Source organism: Lemur catta, chromosome 1 (assembly GCF_020740605.2).
Source record: "Lemur catta isolate mLemCat1 chromosome 1, mLemCat1.pri, whole genome shotgun sequence".
Lineage (NCBI taxonomy): Eukaryota > Metazoa > Chordata > Mammalia > Primates > Lemuridae > Lemur > Lemur catta.
The window spans coordinates 1013920-1031208 of NC_059128.1; the positions used below are offsets into that span (position 1 = coordinate 1013920).

The 17289-nt window shown below is 59.3% G+C and overlaps 1 protein-coding gene across 7 annotated transcripts in view; it reads right to left on the reverse strand.

Moving 5' to 3' along the window:
• MTA1 (metastasis associated 1) overlaps positions 1–17289 on the reverse strand; it is a 41159-nt gene that overhangs the window by 16241 nt on the left and 7629 nt on the right. For 4 of the 7 annotated variants that reach the window (XM_045559130.1, XM_045559124.1, XM_045559137.1 and 1 more), the window contains exons 2-6: positions 7716–7783; positions 4633–4726; positions 1316–1366; positions 581–707; positions 443–506 (exon numbers count right to left, since the gene is read on the reverse strand). In XM_045559130.1, coding sequence (XP_045415086.1) covers positions 443–506; positions 581–707; positions 1316–1366; positions 4633–4726; positions 7716–7783 — 404 coding nt within the window. The remainder of the gene's footprint in view (positions 1–442; positions 507–580; positions 708–1315; positions 1367–4632; positions 4727–7715; positions 7784–17289) is intronic. The other 3 variants (XM_045559159.1, XM_045559151.1, XM_045559142.1) reach the window with 1 other exon arrangement.

Below are 17289 nucleotides of genomic sequence, written 5' to 3' on the forward strand. Positions count from 1 at the left end.
CCGGGGCCGCCCTGCTCCCCGGGGGCATGTGGCAGCGTCTGGAGATGGTTTTGGCTGCCACGACCCGGGAAGCGGATCTGGCGGGTGGTACCCCACCGTGTACAGGGCAGCCCTGGGGGCCCCCTTGGGCCACGGACAGAAGTGGCCACCTGGGACTCCATCCACGGCTCAGGGGAGGCCCCCGAGCCTCCTGCGGGACCCTGGTGGCCCCCCGCCCCTCCCCCGCCCTGTCCTCCCCCGTCGGTCGTCCAGGAGCAAGTGGCCCCAGGGCAGGCGGTGGGCACTCGAGGGAGCCCACGCTCCGCAGAATCGGGACTCGGGTGGGGGTACACATGAGGACACTTGGCCGTGACGGTCAGGACACCAACCCCACTTCCCTCAGACTGGCCAGGGACGGGGCCCCAGGGCCTGGCTGCAGAGCCCAGGCCGAGCCGGGCCTCACCTCCCGCTCCAGGTAGGACTTGAGTGACTCGGTCTCGTTGAGCAGGGTGACGCTGCACTTGCCCCTGGAAGAGAAGGACCAGCAGGCTGGAGGGGAGAGGGCAGCCCGGCGGGGCCCTGGGCGGGGAGCAGCGGCTACCTGATGTGGGTGGCGGGCAGGGACTCCAGCTGCCGGGACAGGAACAGCTCCCGGTGCCGCAGCTGGTGCTTGAGCTTCTCAGGCAGGTCCACCATTTCCGGGTTCTCCATTTCCTCTTCGATTTCCCCTGAAGGACAAGGAGGCCCCAGGTCAGCAGGGCCCTGCGGATGCACAGCCCCCGGACGGAGGCCCCCATGCCGGCCCTGCCCCTGCCCACCGGCACCCACCCCGTGCAGGGCCCAGGCCCGAGGCCCCGGGCCTGAGTGCGGCCGGGCCCAGGCCGCCCACTCCCCACCACCTGGCTCCTGCCGCTGCCCCGCCCCCGGGCAGCCGAGCACGTCCCTGGCCGGGCCCTGCAGATGCTCCGGCACCAACGTGCATTCACGCCCAGGCACCCTGAAGGCCGGGACCCCCATGAGGCATCAGGGCAGGAAGAGAAGGGAGGACAGGGTCCAGGACTGGCCTTGGAAGCAGCAGGCAAGAGAGCAAGAAGGGAAACTGAGGCAGCAGCTACCATATGCCCAGGACCGGAGGGCGAGGAGCAGACGCCCTCTGTGCACGTGCCCCGTCCCCCGGGCCCCATGGCCGGATGCCCACACAGCCCACCGCAGACCTCCCTGCACCGGCAGGACGCCCCTGGGGGCCAGGCCGCAGCCAAGGCTGGGACGCAGGGACGCAGGGAGCGGGCATGCAGGCGGCCCGCCCGGCCCAGGGACAGACAGGAGGGCGCCTTACCTTCCTCGCCGTTGTCGGCCCCCGGTCCGGCTTTATAGCAGACTGACAGGGCTATATAACAGACAGAGCCCACGGCAGGGTTAGCGCCCGCGCGGGCGGCTTGCTCCTGCCCAGGGCCCGGGCCGAGGGCGGCGTGGCCAGGGGCCCGGCAGACGTGGGGGCCACAGGCCTCCCGCCACCCACCTGGTGCCCACACCTCCGAGGGCAGAGCCTGAGGGCCTGGCCCCCATGGGCCTGCCCGCCCCAGCAGACCACCGCCCGCCCCTCTGCAAGGGTCAGGAGCCAGACCCTCCTCAGCTGCCCCCGCCTGTGCTAAAGAACCAAATGCCCCCCGGCCTATCCCAGGCCCCAGAAGTGGGGGTGTGGAGTGGGGTCCCCACCGTCCCCATGATGCCCAGCGCCGGCCGCCCGTGGGACACCCCCAGCCCCCGCCCCGCCCACTATCTGCCGCTCTCTTCTGCCCCCCTGTGGTGGCTGCGGGAAGTGCTGGCACCTCTGGGCCGGGTCCCCCAGACACCCACAGCTGAGACCGAGGCCAGGGAGCCGCGGCGCCCAGTGGGCCCAGGAGCCTGCACACCCGCCCTGTGAGCCCCCTGCCCACGGAGCAAGGCGGGGCCATCCAGGGCCTCGGGTCCCAGGTGACGTTCCCCCCAGCCTGGACAGAGGCCCACGGTGGCTCTGAGGCCCCCCACCTTGCCAGCACCCTGATCAATAGCGGTGAGGAGGGGCCCAAGAATGGGGCTCCGGGGTGTGGCCTATCCCAGCCCCAGGGCCCCCAGGACACCCCTCAACAGGGACACAGCCGGGCGCGGTGGCTCACGCCTGTAATCCCAGCACTCTGGGAGGCCGAGGCGGGTGGATCGCTCGAGGTCAGGAGTTCAAGACCAGCCTGACCAAGAGCGAGACCCCGTCTCTACTAAAAATAAAAAGAAATTAGCTGGACAACTAAAGAAAAAAATACATATATATATAAAAAAAATTAGCCGGGCATGGTGGCGCATGCCTGTAGTCCCAGCTACTCGGGAGGCTGAGGCAGGAGGATCGCTTGAACCCAGGAGTTTGAGGTTGCTGTGAGCTAGGCGGACGCCACGGCACTCACTCTAGCCCGGGCAACAGAGCGAGACCCTGTCTCAAAAAAAAAAAAAAAAGAAAAGAAAAAAAGAAAAAAAATGGGCAGGGACAATGGGGCGTCCCTCACCCCTCACGCTCCAAAGCCCCCCAATGGGCCCCCCAGGAACGGCTCCGGGCCAGGGCAGGCTGTGCCCACCCACCCACTGCAAGCTCCCGAACCCCCATGCTGAGCCCTGAGGGTGCCAGGGGGCGGTCACCTCTGCCTGTCACTCCAACCCTCAGGAGGACGGCCCTGCGGGGCCAGGCCACAGCCCCACCCCAGACGGCACCCAGGGAAGAGCCACCGCAGGGGCTGCCGTGCGGCCTGGGGGGCGTCCTGGGTGTCCTTGCACCTCCCCCCAGTGTGGGGCTCGGGGGGCAGCCAGGCCCTCCCCTGGCTCGGTGAGCTCCCAGATGAACAGGGGACACACGGGGACAGACAGCCCGCAGGACGGGCGCGGACCCTGCAGGGATCCCTCCAAGATGGAGCAGCTGGGCCGGGCCAGGGTCTGAGCCTCTCCAGGGCCGGCAGACCCCGTCACCCACGACGTCACCCACGACGTCTGCTCCCTGCAGCTGGCCTCAGCTCACAGCAGCCGCGCAGAGGGGCTGCCCGGACAGCTATCCAGGCAGTGAGGCCCAAGGTGGCTCTGCCAGGCACCTCGGGGGCCGCACGTGGGCTGGGATGCCACCCTCTGCCTGTCCCGCCAGTTCCAAGGAGGCCCCTCTGGGAAACCCACGCCTCTGGCACCCGCAGTCGCGTCGGGCTGGAGTCCCTCCTGGAGCCATCTTGGTGGCGGCCACGCTCCAGCGCCCGACGGCAGAGCCTGCGCAACTCAAACCCCTGACCGGGCGCTCTGCAGTGAGGGACACAGTGTGCCCCCAGGTACCCAGGGACGGGACCACAGTCACTCTGCGCTGCTCATGGACACGCCCGGCTCCATGGTGACACCCGCTTCCCTGGGCCATAGGAACAGCAGGGCGTGGGGGTCCAGCAGGGAGCCCCACCCAGACGGGGGGGCGGGGAACACCACAGCCAGTCCCTAACGCCCCAGCGGCAGGGAGGGGCCTGGCTGCCGTCCTGTCCTCACCCACAGCACCTGGGGCAGCGAGTAGTGCCAGGGGCCTTCCAGCACCACCACGCGGGGCCTGGGCCTCCGCCCACTAGCAGCTGGGGCTGTAGCCCACCCGGTGACAAGGAGACACCGGGGATGGCTCCTAATAAACTCATGAAAAGTGACGTTCCCAGTCAGGCCCAGGAGGCCTCACTGGCTGGAGGGGGGGTCTCACATGGGCGACGGGGTACAAATGGCAGCGAGGAACTTGCCGCACGCCTGCCGCCCCCCGCACCCCAGGAGCCCTTGGCGGGAGGGACCCAGTGTGGCTGCGTCATGGCACCGGCGTGCCCGGCAGCCCTGGTGAGTCAGGGCCTCCCCAGCACCTCTGCCTGTGCAGCTCCCAAACCTGCAGCCACCCTGGGGCCGGTCAGCCCTGGCTCCACTGCTCATCCGCCACGTGGGGGCTCCCCAGTGCGTGGGCACCTGCTCCAGAGTAAGCCTGGCCCAGCCACGACCGTGAGGGCGCGATTCCTCGAGTCCGGGAGCCCCACCCCCCTGCGAGCCCCCCAGGGCAGGCTCAGGTCTGAATTCTACAGAGGAGGCGGACAGGGACTGGGCTTTCTGAAACGCTACGGAAGCCAGCGGAAACTTCTCGGTGACATCAAAACCAGCACAGCAGCTGCAGCTCCTGGCCTGGGCCAGCACCGCCCCACACCCGACACGTCTCAGGGACGGTCCAGCCAGATCTGAGAAGCCTCCAAGTGATCATAAAAGAAACACAGGAACCTTCCACCAACAAAGTACACCCAGCCAGCCCCACGACAAGCACACGCAGGATGTCGGAGAGAGGAAGACCCACTTCTTTCTTCCGGAGGGGCCATTGAGACCCCAAGGGACGCGGCAGGCAGATTTCATCAACCCCGGGCCGTGGGGAACGGAGGCCAGAGCCCCTGCACGGGCCCCACACGCGATTCCGCAGGTGCACAGACCCGCGGCGGCTGTGGGGGAGAGGAGAGGACGGAGAAGGCAGGCGGAAAGTGGCCCAGCGAGGCCGGGACCCTGAGAGCGAGCCCGGGGGATGGCAGGACCCGCCAGCCCCGCACCCCCATCCTCCCTGCCAGGAGGCCACTGGGCCCGGCCAAGACTCACTTGCGTGCTTGTCGGCCAGGGCGATGAGGGTGCTGGAGATGTCCCGCCGCCGGTAGAAGCACACCACCTTGGCCTCCACGTTCCCGTTGGCCGTCTGCAACGCAAGGCACAGGCCCCTGAGAATCGCAGCGCAGCACAGCTCCCGGGGGGCTCCAGACTGGACGCGGGCGGCCCCAGCCTGGCCCCATCTGAGGACCTCGGGAGCAGCCACATCTCCCTGTCGGGACTCCAGCAACAGCACGTCACGAAGGGAGCGAAACCCAGAGCACGGCAAGGCCCCCGGGGAGTGGGCTGGGAGGGCCCCAGGGAGGGGACATACACGGGAGGGACCTCAACCCACACCTCGACCCTCCCTCTCCTCTCAACCCCTGGTCCCTGTGGGCACCACCTGAGAACCCTAGAGAATGTGTCCCCACCAAGAAAAGGCCCCACCAAGCTGGCAAGGCCCTGGTCAGCTCCTCCAGGCAGGGCAGGCGCCACCCTGGCCGGGGGCCACAGCCGGGGCCTGCAGGGTCTCCTCCTGCCCAGGCCCTGCCTGCTCGGCACCTGTCCTCGGGACGGCTCTCTGGCCGTGGAGCTCAGCCAGGCCCCGCTCTGCCCTGGGCCCAGGTGGCAGAGCTGCCCCTGCCCCTCTGCACCCGGCAGTGAGCCGTGGAGGGCAGGCACAGGTGCAGCCTCAAGTTGCATCCGCATCAGAAACAGAGAAGAGCCCAGGTGGGACTCGGAGCCCAAACCCCACGTGCTTGAACTTCAACTCTGTGGACCCTGCGAGTCGGCTGAGCTGCAAACGCCCGCGCGGCGGGACTGGAGTGAGAGGCTGCTCGGAACTCGCTGGAGTTCACACACAATCCTCAGCGGGGCGAGGACCGTGCACACCGCCGGCCAGTCGTCACGGAACTGCTCGGTGCGCTGCCATCTGTCCCAGCAAGCAGAGGGCCTGGTCCCGGCGCAGCCCACGTCCCTCTCCATGCACAGCCGCGTGGACGCTACGCTCTGAGCCATGGCCCTAGGCCACTTTCTTTATCCCGCTGGCCAGGGTGCTCCTGGGCCCCCCAACATGCCGCTCATCACGAGATTAAAAAGCATTAATTCTTTTTTTTTTTTTTTTTGTTAAGACAGAGTCCCATTCTGTTGCCCGGGCTAGAGTGAGTGCCGTGGCGTCAGCCTCACTCACAGCAACCTCAACCTCAAACTCCTGGGCTCAAGCGATCCTCCTGCCTCAGCGTCCCAAGTAGCTGGGATTACAGGCATGCGCCACCATGCCCAGCTAATTTTTTTCTATATATTTTTAGTTGTCCAGATAATTTCTTTCTATTTTTTTGGTAGAGACGGGGTCTCGCTCTTGCTCAGGCTGGTCTTGAACTCCTGAGCTCAAATGATCCACCCGCCTCGGCCTCCCAGAGTGCTAGGATTACAGGCGTGAGCCACCGCGCCCGGCCAGCATTAATTCTTAAATGCAGATGATGTCACGGTGATCCCGGTGGAGTTTGGAGCATCCAGGCAAGCCAGGAAACGCAAGGGCACACGGCGACAGCTGCCTGCCTGGGGAAGCCACCTGGCTGTTCCCGGATTTCCGGTATTTCTGTGCAGCAGGCCGACCGCAGGCGCTGGCCCGACTGCTTCCAGCCCGTCGCTGCAGACGGGGCCTCTCCGCCCACACTCGCCAGACCCACGCCACCCCACCCTCGCCACACCGCAACTGCGATCGAGTCACTTCAGTGCTTGTGTCACAACCGTGGACAAGGCAGAGGTGACAGGGCTGACGCTGCCACGTCCTTGCTCTGCTGCCCTGTGTGGCTGTGGCCTGAGGTCAACAACCACCATCGCCGATTCTCCCACGACGCTTAGCAGCAGAGCTCCTGAAGAGCGGCAGACGGCACTGGGCCACGGCCCTCCAGGGCGTCCCGGGGCCCTGGCCCTCCCTCCCAGGACGGCCGCCACGACCTTCCTGGAAAGGCGCCGAAACCTCGCCGTCCACCTTCTGGGGGCCGCAGGCACACCGCGCTGGCCGCGCCCGGCCTTCCAGCCTGCGACAGGCCGCTGAGAAGGCATGTCCGGCGGGAGCCCCAGGCCTCAGCTCGCGACCCGCTTTTTCTCGAGAACATTTCACCACCCACGTTCTAAACTGTAAAACATGCCTCGAGGAGCCACCTTTCTCAGTTCTGGGACGCTGCATTTTCCGTCTACTGTCCCAGAGCACCTTCGCCTTCACCACCTGGTCCTCTCGCTCCGCTCTCCAGCTCCTTCCTCTCATCCTGCGTTTCGGGCCCGCCTCTGCCCCCCACTTCCCAGCCCCCAGGAGAGGCAGGGGCCACCCCAGGCGCAGGGCAGAGATCGGAGGGGCCAGGCCTGGAACACGCGTCCACGCTGTGCTGCGCTCCAGCCTCAGCTCACAGGCACGACCGGAAGCCCCGCCAGGGACCCGCGGCAGCTGTGGCTCGCGGTGGAGGGGCTGCCCAGGGCCGCGGGGGACAGGCTGCATTCGCCCCCGGCCTCACAGGCACCGCGCAGACAGCCCTGCGGCTGCCGCAGGGAAGCCGACGGGAGGTAGGTGGGGAGGCTGCGACAGGTGCAGGCGGGGGGGTGGCCCCCACACCAGGCCCACCCCGCTGGCCCCCCTGCGCGCTGCTGCCTCGGTCTCTGTGTGGTCTCCAGAATCGTCCCATCTGCTCGGGCCCCCAGGGGATGCCTGCGCCTCTGGGGACCCCCTAGGCCAAGCGCTGCACTGAGCACCCCCAGGGAAGCCTCGGGAGGGCCCCACCCGCGGCCACCGGGACCCTTGCTCGGTCTCCCCAGGGGGAGGCCCGGGCCCAGGCAGCGACACAACAGCCGAGCCACTGAGGCCTGAGCAGGCGGCGGCTGCCCAAGGCCACACACTCTGGGGCGCAGGGCCGCGGTCTTGTCCCACAGGGCAGCCCCGTCAGAGCTTGGGGACAGAGACAACACCAGGAGCCCAGAGGGTGCCACGGTGACCCCTGGGAGTCCCCTGGGAACGGGTGTCAGGTGAATACACTCCCCCCTCGGTGACGACACCACACAGCCCACCCCCTGCAGCGACAGGCAGGCCGCGGGGCGCACGCTACCTTGTTGAGCTCCTCGATCCTGCGGATCAGGTACGGGTTGCTGGAGGAGTTCTCGAAGTAGACGTAGTCTGCAAACAGAGACAGCGTCAGCCTGTGGCCCCGGGCCCCGCCGAGCCCCCCAAGCCCCTCCCACAGCCCACTCCCACCGCCAGGCCAGGCCTTGGCCGCACCCTCGGGGGAGGGGGCACAGGGCGTGGGGAAGGCGAAGCCCCCACACCGAGGGGATGAGACCAGAACCCACCAGTGGCAGCGGCTGCTGGACCCTGGGGACACCTCCCTGCAGGCTGCTGCCGGCGCAGGCACTGCGTCCCCAGAGCCACCGACCCCCCCCTCCCCTCCAGCAACAAGAACAGCAATTGCCAGAAAGCAGCCGGGGCAGAAACGGGCCAGTGTCACTCTAGCAATCACAGGGCCACCGTCATCAGAGCTCGGGGACACCAGGAGCCCGAGGGAACCATGGCGACCCTGCAGGGTCCCCTGAGACTGGCCGTCAGGTGAATACAACTCAGCCCTCAGTGACAAAACCGTACAGCTCCAGCCTCCTCGCCAGACAGAGCTACCGAATTTTCCAGAGGCCAGAAGGTCACCCCGAGGGCCCGGGGAAGTCCAGACCGGGGCCGACGCCCTCACCACCCCCACCTGTACCCGCTCTGCGGACAAGGGCTGACCAAGAGGTTCACTGGCAGGAATCAGCCCGAATGCCCGCAATGGGCGCAGACCTGGCAAACTGCAGCCCGCACGGTGCCAAAGGGCCCGGCCCATCTCTGTCCAGACAGGGGTCAAGTCTGCACTGGTGGGGCCTTGTGGACGAGCACTAAGAGTGTCCCCCTCCTGTCGGCACATACCTGCAGACACACCCGCGCAGATGCACCTGCACACACACCCCGCACAGACGCACCTGCAGACACACCCGCACAGACGCACCTGCAGACACACCCCGCAAAGATGCACCCGCAGACACACCCCGCGAAGACGCACCCGCAGACACACCCCATGAGGATGCACCTGTGAGGATGCACCTGCAGACACACCCTATGAGGACGCACCTGTGAGGACACACCTGCAGACACACCCCATGAGGACGCACCTGTGAGGATGCACCTGCAGACACACCCCATGAGGACGCACCTGTGAGGACGCACTTGTAGACACACCCCCATGAGGATGCACCTGTGAGGACGCACCTGCAGACATACCCCCATGAGCACACACCTGTGAGGACACACCTGCAGACACACCCCATGAGCACGCACCTGTGAGGACGCACCTGCAGACACACCCCCATGAGCACGCACCTGTGAGGACGCACCTGCAGACACACCCCCATGAGCACGCACCTGTGAGGACGCACCTGCAGACACACCCCCATGAGCACACACCTGTGAGGACGCACCTGCAGACACACCCCCATGAGCACACACCTGTGAGGACGCACCTGCAGACACACCCCCATGAGCACACACCTGTGAGGACGCACCTGCAGACACACCCCCATGAGCACGCACCTGTGAGGACGCACCTGCAGACACACCCCCATGAGGACGCACCTGTGAGGACGCACCTGCAGACACACCCCATGAGCACACACCTGCACGCACGGACCAGGGTGAGCACACATGTGCAATCACACCTATGCACACTGCTCCCTCAGCTCGCCTGGGCTGCCCCAGCAACACAGCTAGAGCAGACAGGGCTGTGCCGCCACACGGTGCCACAATACCATTAAAAACCCACAGGGACACAGCCACAGCTCTCAGGGGGACAGGGGCAGCACAGCACAGCTGACGGGGAGGGAGGGCTGCCAGAAGTGGCCCCGGCATGAGGTTTCTTTCCAGGGTGATTGAAACAATCTGAACTTAAGATTGTGGCCAAGCTTGTCCAACTCTGTGAAAATACTAAAACCCACTGAATTTCACACACAAAACAGGTGAATTCGTCCACACGTAGATATCTCAATGAAGCTATTTTTAAAACAAAAGGTCTCAAATCAATAATCTAAGCTATTACTCTAAGGAAGTAGATAAAAAGCAAATTAAACCCAAAACAATTATCTGAACTTGCCAAAAACTGGGCAAAAACCAAACGTCCCTGTATCAGGGAACAGACAAGCCCCCACTCAATCTGGGGGGTCCGTCCATTCCATGGGAGAGTCCTCGACAGCGACCAGGAATGAAGTCCTGGGAACCACAGGACATGGCAGCACTCGAAGGTGCCTCCCGGGGAAGGCGGCCGGGCCACGCGCAAACCGCTCACAGGGAAAGCCGACGTGCGAAACAGGAGCAGCCGTGCGGCGGCCTAGGGAACGTGCTGACATCACAACCAGGTAGACAGCACGAGATACCCGCACGAATGCAGAGGCGAACGTCCCATGGGGCATCAGCACCCCGAACCCAGCACCCTGGGAAGAGGGCAGCGTGCTCAGCCTCCGTGATGCACCCGGGGGTACAAAGTCGGCTCCACATTCAAAACCCAACCTAAGGCCGGGCGCGGTGGCTCACGCCTGTAATCCTAGCACTCTGGGAGGCTGAAGCAGGACGATTGCTTGAGCCCAGGAGTCTGAGGTTGCTGTGAGCTAGGCTGACGCCACGGCACTCACTCTAGCCCGGGCAACAGAGTGAGACTCTGTCTCAAAAAAAAAAAAAAAAAAACTCAACCTAACTCATCAAACTGACAGAACGAGGAAAAACCACGACCATCTGAACAGACGAAATCCAACACATCCTGTGGCTGGCACCTCTAAGCGAGCCAGGGGGTAAGGGACACTCCCCGGCCTGACAAGACGTCTGTGGAGACCCGCTGCAGACGTCGCCCCGCACAGCGCAGGGCACGTGCCTTCCTCGCGGCCGGAGCGAGCCACGGCCGTGCCCTCTCCGCTACCACTGACCACAGCGGACGGCCCGGGCAGGCAAGTGAGGAGAAAAAATTATTAATAAATGAAAGGCGCACAGACTGGAAGGGAAGAAGCCAAACTTCCACTATGCAGAGGACATCGTTATCCATATAGAAATTCCCAGAGAATCCACCAAAAAAACTATTAAGATTAATGTTAAAAGAGTTTAGCAAGCTCATAGGATACAGAGATCAACAGATAAAAATCAGTGCTATTTCTACGTTCCACTATCAAACACTTGGAAATTGAAACTTCAAAAGTACCATTTATGATAGCACCAAGAGAAATTAAATATTTAAGTATAAATTTTGCAAAAGATCTGTAGATCTTCAAAGATTAAATGATCTGTGTGAAGACTTACACGCTGGAAACTACTAACGTAAGACACTGGTGAGAAAGATCAACGAAGATCTAAGTAAGTGGCAACACAGAAGGTGTCATGATCAAACACACGTCAACAAACTTCCCGTAAAGGCCCGGAGAGGAACCGACCCGGGCTGTGCGGCCGGGAGGCCAAACCAAGGACGTTATGCAGGTACCGCCGTAACTAGCGTAACACGGTTCCACAGAGTTCTCACCAATAAAATTAAAAATAATGGAGTACAATTTTCCATAATACAGATGTACTAACGAGAAGACCTGAACTCTGTCGTGGGAGGTGACGTTTTGCCTAACTGGGGTTCAAAGTTAGCGTTACCTATAATCAAAATCAGCTGCAAATGTTCACCTCTTAATGCTGACTTGTGGCGAGAGTTTGTGTGTTTTATCTTTAAACATCTTTCCGCACACACAGGTACTGCCAGCTGCTGGCCTGGATCGACGAGTGGGTAACCAGGTGTATTCACTGCTTAGAGGGCGGTCCCAGCGCCACACGGGCAGTCCCAGCGCTGCGCGAGATTCTCCCCGGGACGCCTCTCCGTCAGCACGTCTGCCTGGGCTGCCCACACGCTGCCCCTTCCAAAGGTCCCTCAGCCTGCTCCTGCGAGGCTGGCTGAGGCCTTAGGCCGTGGCAGACCGGCTCTGCTAACGACGCGATTTACAGCAGGGGCCTTGGGCCATGTGGAGTCCACCTGACCTCTGCAGGGGCCAGAGGCTGAGTGAGGACGGGCAGCCACACGGGGGTTGGCCACGGCGGCACCACCGGCCTCCGACAGAACCTGCACACCAGGGCTCAGACGGGCTGCCCTGGTTAGCCGCACTTCACACCTGCCATCACACACTGCCGCGAGGACGGAGCACCGTCCGTGACTCCACGGGGACGGGACACCTTTGCCGACTGCAGTCGGGATCCTGTCGTCACAATGAACTGTAACCCTGAGTGCGACCGCTTCGCTGAGTTCCGCCAGTCCCTCCAGTAAATTACGGAAGCTCAGGGTGGTCTTGGGGACCCCAAACTACAGCGTGTGATGATCAGACCAATCACCTTCACCCCTCAACACACTCACGTGTGCCTGCGTCCAAGAGCAAAGCGCAGTGCTGGGCTAGTGTCAGCCCAGGGAACGAGCCGCTGCACACCGCGTGCCCGTGGGGACCCAGCCTCCCCCATGACCTCTGGATGACAAGGAGCCTGTACGGAGCCGAGTGTGACTCGAACGTGTATCTGTTGCCAAGATGACTTTTCCAAAGTGTAAGTTTGGCAAATCACTGTTTTGCTTTGTAATTTTAAGATGAATTCATAAAGAACATTATCGGGTATTCAGCAAAAGCTAATTTCCAAAGTCACTCAGTGTTTTAATAATGCTGGTTAAAAGTGGTTTTTCTCATTCTAAAAATTTTCAATTTCAGTGTTGAATTTTTTAAAAAGCTATAAAACTTTAACCACTGCCAAGCTATCAAGCTGCTTGTGTAGCAGGGCAACTCAATATATTTAGCGTCTATTTCTGAAAAAAACTCATACGATCAATGATAATTAAGTCCGTGAGATCAAATGAAGTTCACTGCCGACAATACTGGTTCAGGAAGGCAAGACAGACTTAAAACATTTACCACAAAGTACTGGCCAGCAAGTAACGGAATGAATAACTATAGGCCTTAAGCACCTTACATCTTTAACCAGCTTTATAAATCTGCCCAGCCAGGCGCTTTTCTGGGCCATATATTTTTCACCACCATTTGTAACACATCTTAGCAGATTCCACTTCAGGATGCACTAAACTAGCATCTTCCCAACGTCTCTGAAGATATCCTTGGCAGTACTTGGTCCACGCACACTGTTCACAGACGTTCGTTCTTCAGTAGCTTCAAACTCACTGTGATGCCAAAAATCAGCAACAGAGCAGAAACACGTCCACTCGCGGACAACCGGGGAAAAGTAACTGAAATTATCTGGTCCGCTGCCTTCCGACTGCTGATGTCCTCTTCCTTCGTAAGGCTAGTATCTTAAACGGGGTTATTTCTTCCGGCCACACTTCTTTGGCTGCTGAACTCAAACACAATTTCATTACCTCACCATGGGTAAGTGCTTTCCTTGCTTAGCTAATGAATGAGTTACTCAGAAACTTACTTCGATTGTGTCCCCATTTTCATCTTTTATGTTTGTGAAGAAGTTCTGCTGTATTGATATTCTCCCTTTTAAATTTTCTAACTTTTCTGATCATTATCTTTCCACGACTCTGGAATACCGTGGTCACGCCAACGTGGACTGCACATGTTCCCTTCCCACGGCTATGATATCACTGGATAATAAGCAATGCTCTGCCATCTTAGGCAATGACAAATGATGCACATGCCACTGTGCCTTAAACTGCAATATTCACAAAGTCCGTTCATTTTTTTTTATTATTATTATTCCTTTCTTGGATCTCCCATTGAGAAATAAGTTTCTTTCTTATTTTTTTAAGACAGAGTCTCGCTCTGTTGCCTGGGCTAGAGTGCCGTGGCGTCAGCCTAGCTCACAGCAACCTCAAACTCCTGAGCTCAAGTGATTCTCCTGCCTCAGCCTCCTGAGTAGCTGGGACTACAGGCATGCGGCACCACGCCGGGCTAATTTTTTCTGTATATTTTTAGTTGTCCAGCTAATTTCTTTCTATTTTTAGTAGAGATGGGGTCTCGCTCTTGCTCAGGCTGGTCTCGAACTCCTGACCTTGAGCAATCCTCCTGCCTCGGCGTCCCAGAGTGCTAGGATGACAGGCATGAGCCACCGCACCTGACCTAAATTTCTTTTTTTTCAAAGTTCACTCTTCTCATTTCCACAGGAGGGGTATGTTGAGGCATGGTGACACAGGTGGCACTCAAAACACGGGTGAGTCATGACTGCGTCAGCGGTTTGCAGGGCACAGAGCAGCAGTGCCCAGCGGCGGCGGCCACAAGACCCCACGACACAATGAGAAATGCACATGTGGCCTCTGCCTCCCGGCAAAGCTCCTAAACCCCCAAATCTCCGCAGAAATGGGGCCTTCTGTTATGCTAATGAGATGGACAGCGGGCAGGGGCTCCGGGACACCTTCAGGTCAGGGGCTGGTCACCAGAGAGACCAAGGCACGATCGGGAGCTGGGATGTTCTGCCTCACTCCGAAGCTTCCGAGAGGAGAGAGGGCTGAAGGTTATCACCAGCGTCCAAGAATGTAATCAACTGTACCTATGCAGTAAAGCCTCCAGAAAGATCCAGAAGGCTTCTGGATAGATGCAGGGTGGCGTACTTGGATGGGCATGGACGCGCCGCGCCCCGTGCCACGTGGCTGGCCCTGTGCATCTCTTCCACCTGGCTGCTCACCCGCATTCTTCGGAATATCCTTTACAATAAACCCGTCAGCGTAAGTGAAGTGCCCCCCTGGGTCCTGAGAGCTGCTTCACCACATTGATCCCACCCACACAGGGGTCGGGGGAACTGCAGTTCATAGCGTGTCGGTCAGCGGCACAGGCCACAACCGGGGCTCGGGGTCAGCACAGGAGTGGGGGTGTCTCATGGGACAGTGCTGTCCACGGAGTGTCAGAACTGGGAGAGATTACAGGACGCCCACTTGGCGTCCCCTGGAGGCCTGCCTGGCCACTGGAGAGGAGAAACGCCCCGCATTTTGAGGGCCACAGGTGGAGTATCCCGTGCTGAGCGTGAGAGTAGAGAAACACTTTGGCTTTTCCTGTTTTTCCAGACGCACCGCGGACGATCTCCGTCACAAACGCTCACCCCCACAGCCGCAGCTCCAAAGCAGCTGAAGAATAGATGGAACCGCATCAGCCTGGCTGTGTCCCGACAAAACTTTGTCTATGGGCACTGAAATGTGAATTTCATATGATTTTCATGTACTATGAAGGATTCTTTTGATTTTTTTTCTCAATGATTAAAAAATGTAATGCCCATTCTTCCCTCGCGAGTCATACAAAACTCAGGCCCATGTGCTGGTCCCTGCGTGAAGACTCAGCGCGGGGTGAGACGCTGAGCTCGTGCCTGGACGGGCGGACACAGCAAAGCTCTGCTCAGCCGCACACGGCAGACGCTGCGCCCCACACACACACAGAGGGCCGGCGGGGGCCCCGCACCCAGCAGCTGTGCTCGCTTCGAGTTTCGTGTCACACGTGGTAACCCTCGAAACGTTTCACAGCCGGTTACTATTGTACCTGTTTGCTATGGTGATCTGTGGCCAGTGAACTTTGATGTTCCTGTTATAATTGTGTCAGGGCACCACACACCGTGTCCACAGAAGCTAGGCCTCCTGCACCAGTTAGTCAAGTTGTGGATGCAAAAGAAAAACTCCTGAAGAAATTAAAAGTGCTACTCCAGGCCAAGTGCGGTGGCTCATGCCTATAATCCCAGCACTTTGAGAGGCTGAGGCAGGAGGATCGCTGGAGGCCAGGAGTTCCAGACCAGCCTGTGCAACACAGCGAGACCCTGTCTCTACAAAAAAAAAATCAAAAAAATTAACGAGGCGTGGTGGTACACGCCTGTAGTCCCAGCTACTCAGGAGGCTGAAGCAGGAGGATCACTTGAGCCCAGGAGTTGGAGGCTACAGTGAGCTATGATGACGCCACTGCACTCCAGCCTAGGCAACAGAGTGAGACTCTGCCTCTTAAAAAAAAAAAGTGCTACTCCAGTGAATACACAAATTATAAGAAAGCAAAACCTTCTTTATTGCTGATATGGAGAGAGTTTGAGTGATCTGGATAGAAGATCAAACCAGCTGTAACTTCCCATTAAGCCAAAGCCTCAGCCAGAGCAAGGGCCTGACTCTCTTCAATTCTGTGAAGGCCGAGAGAGGTGAGGAGGCTGCAGAGAAAAGCTGGAAGCCGGCAGGGGTTGGCTCACGAGGTTTAGGGAAAGAAGCCGTCTCTGTCACATGAACGTGCAACAGCAAGTGCTGACGTGGCAGCTGCAGCGAGTCACCCAGAAGATCAGCTAAAGGCACTGATGGAGGTGGCTGCAATAACCACAGGTTTTCAACCCAGACCAAACAGCCTTCTGCTGAAGGACGACGCCATCTACGACTGCCATAGCTTCAAAGGACAGGCTCACTCTATTATTAGGGGATAATGCAGCCGGTGACTTTATGTTGAAGCCACTGCTCATTTACCCTTCCGAAAATCCTGGAGCCCTCAAGAATTAGGCTAAATCTACTCTGCCTGTGCTCTAGAAATGGAACATCAGAGCCTGGCTGACAGCACATCTGTTTACAGCATCGTTTACTGAATATTTTAAGACTTACTGTTGAGACCTACTGCTCAGAAAAAAAAGATTTCCCTTCAAAATATGACTGCTCATTGACAAGGCACCTGGTCACCCAAGAGCTCTGCAGGAGACGTGCAAGGAGATGACTGTTGTTTTCATGCCTCTAACACGACGTCCACTCTGCAGCACATGGGTAAAGGAGCACTTCTAACTTTCAGGTGTTATTATTTACGTAATATGTTTCATAAGGCCACAGCTGCCATAGACAGTGACTCCTCTAATGGATCTGGGCAAAGCACTTTGAAAACGTTCCGGAAAGGATTCACCATTCTGGATGCCATTAAGAACGTCTGTGATTCATGGGAGGAGGTAACAACATCAACATTAACAGGGGTTTGGAAGAAGTGGATTCCAACCCTCATGGATGGCTTTGAGGGGTTCAGGCCGTCGGTGGAGGAAGTCACTGCAGAGGTGGCGGAAACAGCAAGACAACTAGAATCAGAGGTGGAGCCTGAGGATGGGACTGAAGTGCTGCAATCTCACGATAAAACTGGAACAAATCAGGAGCTGCTTCTTATGGATGAGCAAAGAAAGTGGTTTCCTGAGATGGAATCGACTCCTGGTGAGGACGCTGTGAACACTGTTGAAATGACAACAGAGGATTTAGAATATTCCACAAACTCAGCTGATAAAGCAGCAGCAGGGGTTGAGAGGACTGACTCCAACTGTGAAAGAAGTTCTACTGTGAGTAAAATGCTGCCAAACAGCATCGCCTGCTACAGAGAAATCTTAGGTGAAAGGGAGAGTCAGTCGATGAGGCAGACTTCCTTGCTGTCTCACTGTAAGAAACTGCCACGGCCACCCCAGCCCTCGGCCACCAACTGATCGGTCAACAGACATCGACATGGCAACAAGACCTTCCACCAGCAAGAAGATTACAACTTGCTGAGTGCTCAGATGATCGTTAGCGTTTTGGGGCAATAAAGTACTTTTTCCACCCTTATCCGCTATGCGATGGCAGCAAGAAAGCATGTTTAAAGCATGTGCACTGTTTTAGACACACGCTACTGCACACTTAATGGACA